This window comes from Triturus cristatus, chromosome 12 (assembly GCF_964204655.1).
Source record: "Triturus cristatus chromosome 12, aTriCri1.1, whole genome shotgun sequence".
NCBI classification, from domain to species: Eukaryota; Metazoa; Chordata; class Amphibia; order Caudata; family Salamandridae; genus Triturus; species Triturus cristatus.
In genome coordinates this window covers 2,821,649-2,835,781 of record NC_140595.1, presented here as the reverse complement: position 1 = coordinate 2,835,781, position 14,133 = coordinate 2,821,649, and the positions used below count along the sequence as shown (strand labels likewise).

The 14,133-nt window shown below is 53.3% G+C and overlaps 1 protein-coding gene across 1 annotated transcript in view; it reads left to right on the top strand.

Moving 5' to 3' along the window:
• The window catches only part of PCSK4 (proprotein convertase subtilisin/kexin type 4), a 459,936-nt gene that overhangs the window by 35,698 nt on the left and 410,105 nt on the right, over nt 1–14,133 (top strand). The window contains exon 3 of the mRNA XM_085639038.1: nt 2,195–2,323. Coding sequence (XP_085495164.1) covers nt 2,195–2,323 — 129 coding nt within the window. The remainder of the gene's footprint in view (nt 1–2,194; nt 2,324–14,133) is intronic.

The following is a 14,133-nucleotide window of genomic DNA, read 5'->3' as shown; positions in this document are numbered from 1 at the left end:
TGTGCGTGTCCATGCAAACTGTAAATGTGCTTCACAGGTTTCCCTGCCAACGAATATGTAGCGCTTGACTCTGCTTGACGCTGAGAAACGGTGATCACACTTGGCACTTTTCTCTGATGAATTGAAGCATTGGGAGAGGTGTTGCACCATACAGGGATTGTTAACCGCAGTCGGTGGGCATGCTAACCTACAGCTCTTTATCACCACTGTGACACAAGGTGAGCTTTTTACTTTGGATGATGAGGTTGCGTTTAGGCCTGTGGAAGATCTACCAGTATAGAATCACTGTACCATGAGCAGTGCTATTCGATTTTAGCCTCTTCATAACCCACACTGGTGCTGCTGACATTCGTCAAACAAAGGCTTCCATACGTGCAGCAGATGCACCCTATGGCAACATCAGCTTGGTCAAGGCGGGGTCAGTGTGATTACGTGTGTGAGCTGTGTGAGGACCCACCACTCAGAGTACTACTGCCCCCGCTTCACATCGGTACACTCAGGCCAGGTCTGCCAACAGAACTACAAGGACTAAAATGTATGATCCAGGAGTTGAGACAGTGGGGCAAAAGGGGGAGGGGGGATTGGAGGAATTATTTTTGGGACTGACCTAACTGCAGACTCTTGAGATAGGTTGGCAAAGGGCTGGGTAGCTTGAGGGCAGTGATGCTGGAACAACATTACAGGTGACAGTGATGGTGCCTGTGACAGCTCATGGATGAGGGTGATGGGACAGCTCATGGATGAGGGTGATGGGACAGCTCATATGTGTTGGGGAGGGGACAACTCATGGGTGAGGATGCTGGGACAGCTCATGTGTGAGGGTCCTGAGATAGATAACAAGATGGTGATGGTACTGGGACACCTCATGGGGAAAGGTGCTGGGACAACTCGTGTGAGAGTGATGGGACAGCTCTTGGGTGAGGGTGCTGGGACAGCAAAGATGGTGATGGTACTGGGACAGCTCATGTGTGAAGGTGATGGGACACTCATGGGTGATTGTGCTGGGACAGCTCATGGGTGAAGGTGATGGGGCAGATTATGTAAGGGTGCTGGGTCAGATAACAAGAGGGTAATGGTTCTAGAACAAGTCATGGGTGAGGGTGCTGGAAGAGCTCATGTAAAGGTGATGTGACAGCTTATAGATAAGGGTGATGAGACAACTTGTGTGAAGATGATGGGACAGCTAATGGGTGAGGGTGCTGGGACAGATAAGAAGGCGAGGGTACTGGGACAGCTTGTGTGAAGGTGATGGGACAGCTCATGGGTGAGGGTCATGGAACAGCTCATCAGTGAGGGTGCTGGGGCAGATAACAAGAAGGTGGTCGTACTGGGACAGCTCATGGGTGAGGGTGCTGGGCAGCCTTTGAAGGTGATGGGACAGCCCATGGATGAGGGTGATGGGACAGCTCGCATGAAGGTGATGGTACAGCTAATGGGTGAGGGCACTAGGATAGATAAGAAGGTGAGGGTACTGGGACAGCTCATAAAGGTGATGGGACAGCCCATGGGCGAGGGCCATGGGACAGCTCATCAGTGAGGGTGCCGGGACAGATAACGAGAAGGTGATCATACTGTGACAGCTCATCAGTGAGGGTGCTGGGACAGATAACAAGAAGGTGATCGTACTGGGACAGCTCATGGGTGAGAGGGCTGGGGCAGCCCTTGAAGGTGATGGGACAGCCCATGGGTGAGGGTGATGGGACAGCTCGCATGAAGGTGATGGTACAGCTCATGGGTGAGGGTGCTGGGACAGATAAGAAGGTGATGGTTATAGGACAGCTCGTGAAGGTGATGGGACAGCTTATGGGTGAGGGTGAATGAATAGCTCAATGGTGAAGATGATGGGGCAGCTCATTGGTGAGTGTGATGGAACGGTTCATGTTTTAAGGGGATGGGAGGGCTCATGCGTGAGGATGCTAAGACAGTTTATAGATGATGGTGCTAGGACAGATAACAAGAGGGTGATGGTACTGGGACCGCTCATGTGCAGTTGTGCCAGGGCAGCTTTCAGTTGGATGGTTTCTTGTTTGTTGGGTAGTGATGGTTCTTCAGATCACTCTGTTGGCGATGGTGCATGGAGCTTATGTTGAATGTTTGTGGGGATGATGTTTGGGATTGTTATTCTTCAGTGTGGGGGGGTGAAAGACGTGGTTGCTCCTTTTTGCTAATGTGCCCCATTGTGGTTTTATTGCAGAATAATGATGTCATCCCCGACCTGAATGTTCTCACCGCTTGGAGTCTTGGTTATACCGGCAGAGGAGTTGTAGTCACCATTCTGGATGACGGCCTTGAGAAGGACCATCCTGATCTCATGGAAAATTACGTAAGATTACGGATGTCAATGAGTGCATAACTGTAATACACCCCAAAACACCAGAGGAACTCTGGCACTCCCTGTCCAGTGCACTAGTAGGAACAATGCTGACCTCGTAGCTAACTTGTGCTATGATCATGTCCACCAAGTGTGACTGGGTTAACCCCGCATCAACCTGGTGTAACATCTCTTTGCGACATCTGTTGGCATCCTCCCTGGCTGGGCTCACCCCACATCAACCAAGTGTTCCAGGTGTTTGTACCCTTTGGCTGTACTCTCCCTGCATCTCCTTAGTGTTCCAGGTGTTTGTACCCTTTGGCTGTACTCTCCCTGCATCTCCTTAGTGTTCCAGGTGTTTGTACCCTTTGGCTGTACTCTCCCTGCATCTCCTTAGTGTTCCAGGTGTTTGTACCCTTTGGCTGTACTCTCCCTGCATCTCCTTAGTGTTCCAGGTGTTCTCTCTCTACGGCGAATCTCCATTGAAGTCCCAAGCATTTGAGTAGTTCTGCCCATGTACAGTAATCCCAGAACACTTCTTCTTAGAATATCTTCTTATAGTATAGGTGTTCTCTTTTCTTCAGCAAAGTGCAGGAAGCTGGCTTTTCATATACTATACAAAAAAGAGGTATAATGTGCAGAGAGTCCAGTGGATCCCCAGGGGCTTTACAGAGACACTCAATTAATAAATCTGAGACCAATTCATAAAAATAATACTTGTTTACATTTATTTTTCTGAACCACAGAACTTCGTCATAGGTAAATATGTTTTTCAATAGAAATACTTTTCAGTTTAAAAAATGGGCGCTTACCCTATGGGAGAAAGAAAACATTCAGCATACATAGGGATAACTTTGACTTACAACTCAAGTCTTCGGAAGTTCAGTATTGGGCAAGGTTCAGTTCAACACCAACAGTGCACTACCAGCAACACGGGTGGCCGGTTGCAGGGTGCAAGTTGGAGGTCGGGTGCCCAATGGAGCTCAGTGGGGATTGGGTCATCGGACAGAGGCTGCTTACAGGTAAGTAGCAGCGGCTTGTGGGGCAGGGTCATTCTCCAGGGGTTGATGCAAACACTGGACCGGGCCCAAAGCATCACCAACACTACACCACCAATGGCACAGGCGCTGCCAGGGTACCAGCACAACGTCATGTGTCTAATGTAAGGCAATGGAGACAGCCAAAATCGGAAACAGGCTGCAGGCTCAGGCCAATTGAAGGGAACCAACAGCTGCAGACGTAAGTTGCGATGCTGGGGGGGCGTAGAAACACCTTTGGTCTTCTTCAACAAGGCCCAGGGCGGGCGGGTGCAGGGGTTCCTTTTGGCGTTGGAAACGGCTTTCCAGTACAAGTCGCGGTTGGAGAGTCAGTGCATAGGCTGCAGGCAGTGTCGAGGAGTCTGGGAGAGGTCAGCTCACAGTGGACTCTGGCGCTGGAGCACTGGGGAACCTCGCTGAAACCAGTCAGCCACTTGGACTCAGGCCGGAGGTATCAGGTGCAGAGGTGGAACCGGGGGCAGGCTTTGTGGTTCTTCAGGTCACAGAGTATTTTAGTTGAAGATGGTTTCTATCTTGAGAGATCTTGGTCTTTGTCAAAGGCAGACAGTCCTCCCAAGGCTTTGGAGGTCACTGGGCTGCAGGACGAGTTGCTTTTTGGTGCAGGATCGTCAAGGGCTGCAGACAGGCCGGTAGGGCTAGGGCCAAGTAAGTAGTTCTCCGCAGTCATCTCTGCTGGTGCAACTCTGTAGTGTCTGGCGCTTCATAGGTCATCAGGAACTGAAGTTCAGGGCCTGGGGATGCCACCTAAATACTTGATTTTGGGGCGTTACAAGGGAGGGACAGGTAATGACCAATGGGCCACTTACCTGGGGTGTCTACACCCTCTATCATGCCCACCTCATGTGGGAGGGGGACATAGACCTAGGCCTGATTGGATAAGTCCCACCATCTTCAAGATGGTGGGGCCTGAAAAGTGTACTTCACCTTGCCTCCCCAGACCTGAGGGGTGAAGTTGGCAGAGGGTGCACACCTCTTATTCTTTCTGAGTTTTCCCGCCTGCCCTTCCGTTAAAAAGGGGTTTAGGACAGGAAGGGGGCCTTCTCTCTCCTACAGGAGAGGCTGGGGTCACATTACAAAGGCGGCAAGGCCTTTGAAGCTTCCTGCCACGGATGGCTCTTCCTGATCGGGGTGGGGGGACGTGAACACCTCCACCCAGGAAAGTCATTATTCTTGACTTCTGAGCGCACAGGCATGCACCCCATGAGGTCAGAATACTGGTGGTAGCAGGATGGCTTAGGCCAGTCGGTGACCACACTGAGGAATTGTATGTCTCAGGGTACCCTTCTTAGGGGTCTCTGTGTGCAATTTTTACACTGGAATCAGTGCAGGTTTTATTATGCAGAGATGTTTGGTACCAAACATCCCATACTTGAGTGAAGCCATGATGGAGCTGAGGAACTTGTAATAACATGTGTCAAACCCATGTTCATAGTATGACTGCCCTGGTCACTTGCAATATCCAGGAATCAACAAGGATATTGCAGGGGCATATCTGAAAGAAACAGTTAGTTTTAGATTTCTTACCTTAGAATTACCCCCAGGCGTCAGACTCGTTCCGGGAAGCTTATTTGTCAGCAGTACCTCTGCGCGTCGGAAGGTGGCATCGGTCGGCTCCGCGTCTGACGTTCGCGGCGTGTCGCCAGGATGACGTCGGCATAGCTACTTAGACGCCGCCCTAGTGCGCTGACGTCAGTACTTTCTTTTTCCGCGCCATCCAGCGCAGATCCGGAGAGAAAGTTACCTCCAGTTACTTTTTGACTGAACTTTTGGAGCGACTTTTGTCGACGTCTTTATGAGTCCTTCTACTCCTGGTGCACGTAGGGATTCCCCGCATTCAAAGCTTGTGGATCCTGTTCTCGACTGATGCCGGTTATAGATCTGCACCGAGTATGCCTCTTTTGCCTGGAGCGCGACCAGAACCCAAAGTTGTGCTCCAACTGCCGGTCCATGGCTCCGAAGGCTTTTCGGAAGCGGTCCTGAAAGCTTCTTGAGCGCCGGCAGTCGGCTCTGTGCCGTTCGAGGTCCCTGTCGTAAGGGAGGTCGAGGAACCGGTCGCGGATCAATCACCACTCTTCTAAGTCTTCTCACTCGGGGTCAGGTAAGTCAAAGCACAAGAAGAAGTCGAAGAAGCATTGTCGCTCTTCGACTTCTCCCTGTTGGTCGGCTGACGCAACGAGGGATGCGGGCGGTGCCCTCCCGCGATCCGCGTGCGGAGCCTAAGAATCGACTCCGAGTTTTCCTCCCTTTCCGGGACCCCGAGTGACTCCTGCCCAGCTTCGTTAGTTTTACGAGGCGATGCATGCCATCTTTGGGCAGCCGGAACCTGCCAGCATGCCCTCGTGCCCCGCAGACTCAGTTGAGGGACCTAGGCCTTCTTCGCCGGCGGCTTCGGCCACGGCACCGCAGGCCCCCCTTGGATCCAGGTGTGGATGCGGATCGGCGCCGGTTGACCTTATTACACCTCCACCGGCGCCACTTCCTCTGGTACCGCTAACGCATTCGACGCCGGCGTCAACCCCAGCCTCCATCCTGATGTGGACCCGGCGCCAAGAGGGGTTTTTGTTCCCCTATTCACTCCTGGGGTCCCTTTTAGTCCAGATTAGCACCCAGAGGATGAGGAGGAGGACTGGGAGGGGTCAAGCGACCCTCTGATTGACCAGTTGGACAGTGAACAGGACTGGAGAGAGGAACTAGGGGATGCCAGTGCTCTGGACACCTCCCCTGACCGTGGCATGTTGTCTCCTCCTACCGTGCCTACGGAGGAGGGAGCGTCATACGCAGTGGTGTTGTGTAGGGCGGCCGAGGCTCTCAACCTCGAGCTCCCTACAGTGGCGGTCAGGACTAACCTCCTGATGGAGGTGCTCAACCGCAAGCAAGCTCTTTGGAGCCCCTGCTGCAGTTTAATGAAGCCCTCACCGATGTCCTTTTGGGCACCAGGTCCAGGCCCAACACGGGGGCTCCCGTGGATAGGATGATTGCCCGACGCCACCGCCCGGCTCCGGGCGACCCCACTTTCCTCTCCCAACCCCCCACCTCTGAGAGGTTGGTGGTCCAAGCCGCTACCTCCAATAGTGCATTCCCTACCGTTCCACCGGGGAGTGAATCCAAGAAGCTGGATCATCTTGGGAAGACAATTTTCTCTTCTGCCAACTTGGGTCTGTGGTCGGTAAACACAGCATGTCTATTGGACCGTTATTCCCACTCTGTGTGGGACACGGTTGCGCAGGTGCTGCCTCAGAGTCCGGAGGAGGCCCGGACAGTGCTCTCCCAGGCTATTGCCGCCAGGAGGGATGCGGCGAAATTTACCATCCGTTGTGGGCTAGATACCGCCGACTCTCTAGGCAGGACAATTTCCACGTCGGTAGCCCTTCGATGCTACGCCTGGATGAGATCGACTGGCTTTTCTGGGGATGTCCAGAATACTCTCATGGACATGCCCTTTGATGGCCGTCGCCTTTTTGGCGACAAAGCGGACAACTCTCTAGAGTGTTTCAAGGACTTGCGGGATATGGCCAAGTCCTTTGGCCTCTCCACCTGCCCTGCGCAGTCTGCTTTTCGCCCCTTTCGTGGCTACGGAAGGGGTGGCACACCACGTTCCGCCCAGAGCCACAGGCCGACGCAAGTTCCCCAATATTCGCATGGACGGGGACGTGGGAAGCGGGCCAGCGGGCAGGCCAGTCCACCAACCACCCCTCTGCAGCAGCCTCTAAGCCTCCCTGGTGCAACTTTTCAGGCCCATTAAATGCCAGTGGGCGGAAGGATTCGCCATCACTTCCCCCACTGCCTCACCATCACGTCGGACAGGTGGGTTTTGCAGATAGTCCGAAGGGGCTACTCCCTCCCCTTCGGGGCTACCCCTCCAGCCATGCCACCCCAGGACCACTGTATGTGTCGGAGGATCACCTGGGCCTTCTCCAACAGGACGTTACGGCTCTCCTGTCCAAGGGAGCCATTGAGCGCGTTCCTGTCCCAGAAGTAGGTCGTGGTTGTTGCTCCTACTAGTTTCTGGTGCCCAAGAAGGACAAGAGCCTGCGTCCTATCTTGGATCTCAGGAACGTCAATCGCTTTCTCCAGAACGATTCAAGATATTGACGCTCGCTCAGGCCTTGTCTCCCCTCGACCCTGGAGACTGGCTGGTAGCGTTGACCTTGCAGGACCCTTATTTTCACATTCCCGTCCTGCCGCTGTTACCTGCGGTTCACGGTAGGTCTCAAGCACTTTCAGTTTACCGTGCTCCTCTTTGGCCTTACCAGCGCCCCTCGGGTGTTCACGAAAGTGATGGCGGTGATCTCAGCTCATCTGCACAGATCAGGGGTTCTAGTCTTCCCCTATCTTGACGACTGGCTGTTGAAGGCAGACTTGCCCCAGACTGTCGTCTCCCACCTCCAGACTACGGCCGACCTCGCTGGGGTTCGCCATCAATGTGCTAAAGTCACACCTGATCCCCTCTCAGAAGCTCCTCTTTATCAGAGCGGTTCTGGACACAACGCTGTTTCGGGTCTACACCCCCCCCCCCCGAACAGCGAGTGCGGGATATTCGGGCTATGATTCTGATCTTTCAGCCTCTATCCCGGGTTTCCGTCAGGATGACCCTGAGGCTGCTGGGCCACATGGCCTCCTGCATCCTGCTGGTCGATCAGGCTAGGTGGCATATGCGGGCGCTGCATTGGGACCTTAAGTTCCAATGGGCGCAGCATCAGGGGAATCTGTGGGATTGCCTCCAGATCTCTGAGGGCACTGCACGACAACTGCAGTGGTGGCTCACGAACAAAGATTGGGTCAACGGCAGATCCGTCTCCCTTCCCCAACCAGAGCACATAGTGTTGACGGACGGATCTCTTCTGGGATGGGGCGGCCACATGGGGAGGTGGAGATCAGAGGCCTCTAGTCTCTGGCGGAGTCTGGGCTTCACATCAACCTTCTGGAGCTCCGGGTGATTTGTCTTGCACTGAAGGCATTCCTTCCCTCTGTCGGGGAAGAGTAGTGCAGGTATTCACGGACAACACCCCCGCCATGTGGTACTGCAACAAACGGGGCAGGTGGGGTCGTGGACCCTTTGTTAGGAGGCTCTCCGCCTCTGGAAAAGCTAAAACATCAGGGCATATCCCTGGTGGTTCAACACCTGGCAGGTTCCCTGAATGCCGGGGCAGACGAACTCAGACGCAGGTGCATGATGGATCACTAATGACGTCTTCACTCGGAGGTGGTGCAAGGTCTCTTTCATCAGTGGGGAGAGCCTTGGTTAGATCTATTTGACACCGAAGAGAACGCACAATGTCAGCAATTCTGCGCGTGGGAATTTCCAAGGCGGCACTCGCTAGGTGTCGCTTTTTGACGCGAGTGGAGTTGCGGTCTGTTGTACGCCTTTTCGCCTATACCACTTCAGCCCAGAGTGCTGAAGAAGATCAGGCGAAGACCGGGCCCAAGTCATTCTTGTGAGTCCGGATTGGGAACGGAGAGTCTGGTATCCTGAGCTGCTCAACGTGGCCATCGATCCTCCGATCCGACTGCCTCTTCGGGAGGATCTTCTGTTGCAGCAGCAGGGAACGGTCCTCCACCCGAACCTGTCCAGCTTCCACCTCCTTGTGTGGAGATTAAGCAGCGGCAGTTGACGTTGTTTGACCTGCCTCCCGTAGTCTACGATGTCATCCTGGCAGCCAGGCGTCTCTCCACTAAGACGGTATACGCCTGTTGATGGAACAAATTTGTGACATGGTGCCCCGCAAAGGTTGTGGATCCCATCTCTGCCCCTCTTTCTGGGGTTCTCTTGTTCCTCCTTTCTTTGGCCCAGGAGGGCTCTGCTCTGGGCACTATCAAGGGCTATCTCTTGGCCATCTCTGCCTTCCTTCGGCTTCCAGATCAGCCTTCTCTTTTCAAGTCACCGGTTGTAAATCGGTTTCTGAAAGGCATAACTCACCTCTTTTCTCCTATTCCTTTCGTTATGCCTCAGTGGGACTTGAATCTAGTTTTAATCTGTTTAATGTCCGCTCCCTTTGAGCCACTTCACAACTGTCCTTTAAGGCTTCTCACGCTTAAGACTGTTTTCCTAGTTGCCATCACCTCTGCCAGCAGGGTGAGTGAGCTCCAGGCTCTTTCATCTAAGCTTCCTTTTGTGTTCATCCATCCGGACAAAGTGGTCCTCAGGACTCATCCGTCCTTCTTGCCCAAGGTTGTCATTGCTTTTCACATCGGGCAGACCATCACTTTGCCCACCTTCTTTCCGTGTCCGCATCCTTCGAAAGAGGAAGAGAGGCTCCACCGTCTGGACCCAAAACGTGCACTTTCCTTTTATCTGGATCGTACCAAACAGTCCCGGGTGGATGACCAGCTCTTCTTTGGGAACGTGGGTGCAAAGAAAGGTCGGGCCGTACACAAACAAACTATCTCCTGATGGGTGGTTTTGTGTATCAAGGCCTGCCATTCTCTGGCGAAGAAGGAGCCTCCAGTGAGGCTGCGCGCTCATTCTACCAAGGTGACGGCAGCAACTACTGCTCTGGGACGTGGCGCTCCTCTCAATGACATCTGTCACGCAGCTATGTGGACCTCGCTGCACACGTTTAAAAAACACTACTGTCTTGACAGCCAGGTCCGGAGAGACGGCTGCTTTGGCTGTTCTGTTCTCCAGGGCTTTCTGGTGTGAGATTTGTAGGAGAGTAGGGTCTGCTTCCTATGGTCACCCCCACTTTTTGCTTTTGCTTCACTGGTTTTTGACTTAGATGTGGCTGTGGGCCTCCTAACCAGACCCACAGCCCAGCTGTTCTCTCTCTAAATTCATACTATGTACTTTAGGTACATAACCCAATTGGTAAGGATCACCTTCTAGGGCCCTGTACAGTGTACCTTAGGTACCCAGGGCATGGGTGTACCCTAGGCCTACCAGGGGCTGCAGCATGTATTATGCCACCCCTGGCTGGCCTCCCATCATGACACAACTGGCTGATCACTCAGCTGGGGCAAGGTCGTGTAATCACCCCTTGCTTAGGTATAGTATTCCTATACCTACCTTATATATAGACTCATGGGTAACCTTTCAGCCACTCCTATGGCAGGCCTTAACAATCCTGAAGGCAGAGTGCTTGGTAACATGTGAGATGGTGCTCTAGCATGGGCTGAGCCTGTCTGCAGCTTTCGGAACCATGTCCTTATAGCTGTTCTATGATATCGCCTACCATATACTCTTAAAGTGCCTTATAATCCTTGCGGTTATGGTAACTATGGTTTGGCTTTATCAAAACATGTTGTGTAAGGTGTCTAACACTTTGGAATACTACCCCCACATCATTTCTGGCGATGAGGATAGTATTCCCCCCTTCTAGAGGGAGAAGACATGTTAAAATCCTACTACCAGGTTAAAGTTAACCAGAGCCCCAGCATCACAAAATGGATGCTGCTGCCACGGACACAAGTCTGACCTCCTGCTGCTGGGAGCCTTCCAGCGAGGGAGGCTTGGACAATAGGTTTCCTGCCTTGGGAGGTGCTAGCACCACCCTAGACAGGGCTTAGTGTATTGGGGCAGGGAGGGATGAAAGAAACAAGACACTGCCTGGGGTACACAAGGTGTCCCATGCATAGTCCGGTTCAAACCGGTGCTGGGGCACTCCAGCCCCAGTCCTGGCGCGAAACTGGACAAAGGGAAGGGGGTGTAACCACCCCCTCCCTGGTCCCACCCATAGGAGGGACCTAGCAGGTAACCCAGGCCCCCAGATTAGTATAAGAGTGAGAGCTGAGTCCCTAGGACTTTGGATTATCCTGAACTGAAACAAGACACGAAACTTTGGACCTTCGACCTTCGACGACAAGAAGACTGAAGAATCTCCCTTGTGGCCAAGGAGTGGCCACCCTGTGCAAACAGGCACCAACAAGCGACCTGCCGTTTGCTTTGCCTAAAGTTCTACGAAGAACCGACTGCAGAGCCCGACCAGCGCCTTGACCTCCAGACTTCTCTGACGCTTATCCACATCCACAGCCAAGCTGAGATCCGTGGAGGCGACGAGAGACGTGGGACCGGCTACCTGGGAAGTCAAGGGTTCGTCGCCGCAGAGGTTACTAGCCAACGGGCAAGCAACCGGACAGTCGCGTCGAGTAGGAAAATGCAGAAGGGCCCCACGCAGAACTCGTGGAGTGTGGAGGGCTGATCTTCAGTGCAGATGGTGCTCGGGGTTGGGGCTTCTCAATCCCCAGAGCACAACTTCGAGGATGCCTCAGAAGCTGCGCTGGAAGCTACTCGCCAATTTTCCCAGGTAGCCGGTCCCACGTCTCTCGTCGCCTCCACGGATCTCAGCTTTGCTGTGGATGTGGATCAGGGTCGGAGAAGTCTGGAAGTCAAGGCGCTGGTCGGGCTCTGCAGTCGGTTCCTCGTAGACCTTCGGGCAAAGCAAACAGCAGGTCGCTTGATGGTGCCTGTTTGCACAGGGTGGCCACTCCTTGGCCACAAGGGAGATTTTTCTTCCGTAGTCGAATGTCGAAGGTCCAGAGTTTCTGTTCAAATTTCAGTTATCAGGATAATCCAAAATCCTAGGGACTCAGCTCCCACTCTTATACTAATCTGGGGGGCTGGTTTACCTGCTAGGTCCCTCCTATGGGTGGGACCAGGGAGGGGGGTGGTTACACCTGTAGGAGAGTAGGGTCTGCTTTCTATGTTCACCCCCACTTTTTGCTTTTGCTTTACTGGTTTTCGACTTAGATGTGGCTGTGGGCCTGCCAATCAGACCCACAGCCCAGCTGTTCTCTCTCTAAATTTATACTATGTACTTTAGGTGCTTAACCCAATTGGTTAGGATCACCTTATTGGCCCCTGTATAGTGTACCTTAGGGACCCAGGGCATAGGTGTACCCTAGGCCTACCAGGGGTTGCAGCATGTATTGTGCCACCCTTGGCCTGGCCTTCCATTTTGACACAACTGGCTGATCACTCAGCTGGGGCAAGGTCATGTAATCACTCCTTGCTTAGGTGTAGTATTCCTATACCTACCTTATATATAGACACATGTGTACCTATCAGCCACTCCTATGGCAGGCCTTAACAATCCTGGAGGCAGAGTGCTTGGTAACATGTGAGATGGTGCTCTAGCATGAGCTGAGCCTGTCTGCAGCTTTCGGAACCATGTCCTTATAGCTGTTCTATGATATAGCCTACCATATACTCTTAAAGTACCTTATAATCTTAAACGGTTATGGTAACTATGGTTTGGCTTTATCAAAACATGTTGTGTAAGGTGTCTAACACTTTGGAATAATACCCCCATACCATTTCTGGTAATGAGGATATTATTCCTCCCTTCTAGAGGGAGAAGACATGTTGAAACCTACTTACCCGGTTAATGTTAACCAGAGCCCCAGCATCACAAAATGGATGCTGCTGCCACAGACACAAGTCTGACCTCCTGCTGCTGGGAGTCCTTCCAGTGAGGGAGGCTTGGACAATAGGTTTCCTGCCTTGGGAGGTGCGAGCACCACCCCAGGCAGGACTTAGTGTATTGGGGCAGGGAGGGATGAAAGAAACTAGACACTGCCTGGGGCACACAAGGTGTCCCATGCATGGTCCAGTTCAAACCGGCGCTGGGGCACTCCAGCCCCAGCTCTGGCGCGAAACTGGACAAAGGAAAGGGGGTGTAACCACTTCCCTTCCTGGTCCCACCCATAGGAGGGACCTTGCAGGTAGCCCAGCCCACTATCCCAGTATATCAGTAGGTAGCTGCGCCCTGCTAAATTAGATTATCCTGAATTTGCAACTTGAACAGAAACTCTGGACCTTCGACATTCGACCTCAGGAAGAAGACTGAAGAATCTCCCTTGTGGCCAAGGAGTGACCACCCTGGGCAACCAGGCATCATCCAGCGACCGCTGCTTGCTTTGCGACTGATCCTACGAGGGACGACTGCAGAGACTGACCAGCGCCGAGACTTCCAGACACCTCTGACCCAGATCCACATCTGCAGCGAAGCTGAGATCCGTGGAGGCGACGAGGGACGTGGGACCGGCTACTTGGGAAAAGTGGCTAGTAACTGACTAGCGCGACTTCTGAGGCTTCCTCGAGGCTGTGCTTGGGGAATTTATAAGCCCCCATCCCGAGCACCATCTACAAAGAAGATCAGCTCCCCACACTTCACGTGTTCTGCGTGGGGCCCTTCTGCACCTGAGTTGCTCGACGTGTTGTCCGGTTGCTGGCCCGTTGGCTAGTGACCTCCGCAACGACGAACCTTTGTTTTCATCTTGCTGGTCCGGCTCCTCCAGACTGGCACCCGCTCCTTTGTGAAAGAGAAGCACCCCAGACCTTCCTGGTCTGCACCAGAAGCAAGTCCTCCATTCTGCGTGGGTTCCGCTTGCCAAGGCTTGTTGGGTCCTAACTCGACATCGACGCCGCCGACAGCAAGAGCCTTCGTGGGACAGCTCGCCTCCTGGTCCTGGTCGTCCTCGACGTCTCCTGGTACCCGTGGCTGCTGCGACAAGCTTCACCTCTTCACCTGCATCTTCACGACATCGCCTGGTTCCTTCCTGGTTCCTTCCCGGCTCCTGGCTGGTGACCTAGACTCTGTCCCTTCTGCTTACAGGTATCCTTCCTTCTTGATTCCAGCCTTGGGATCCACCGGACACTCTTCACTGACTGCCTGTCAGCAACTTTCCTTCAGGCATCCATAGGAGTCAACGACGAAACCCGACGCAAGTTCACACCTATGCACCCGCAGCCCGTGGGCTAGGTAACTTGAGTACTCCGGTGCTCACAAGGGTATTGACTATCCTAGGGTCTAGTTTCCAAGTCTCGAC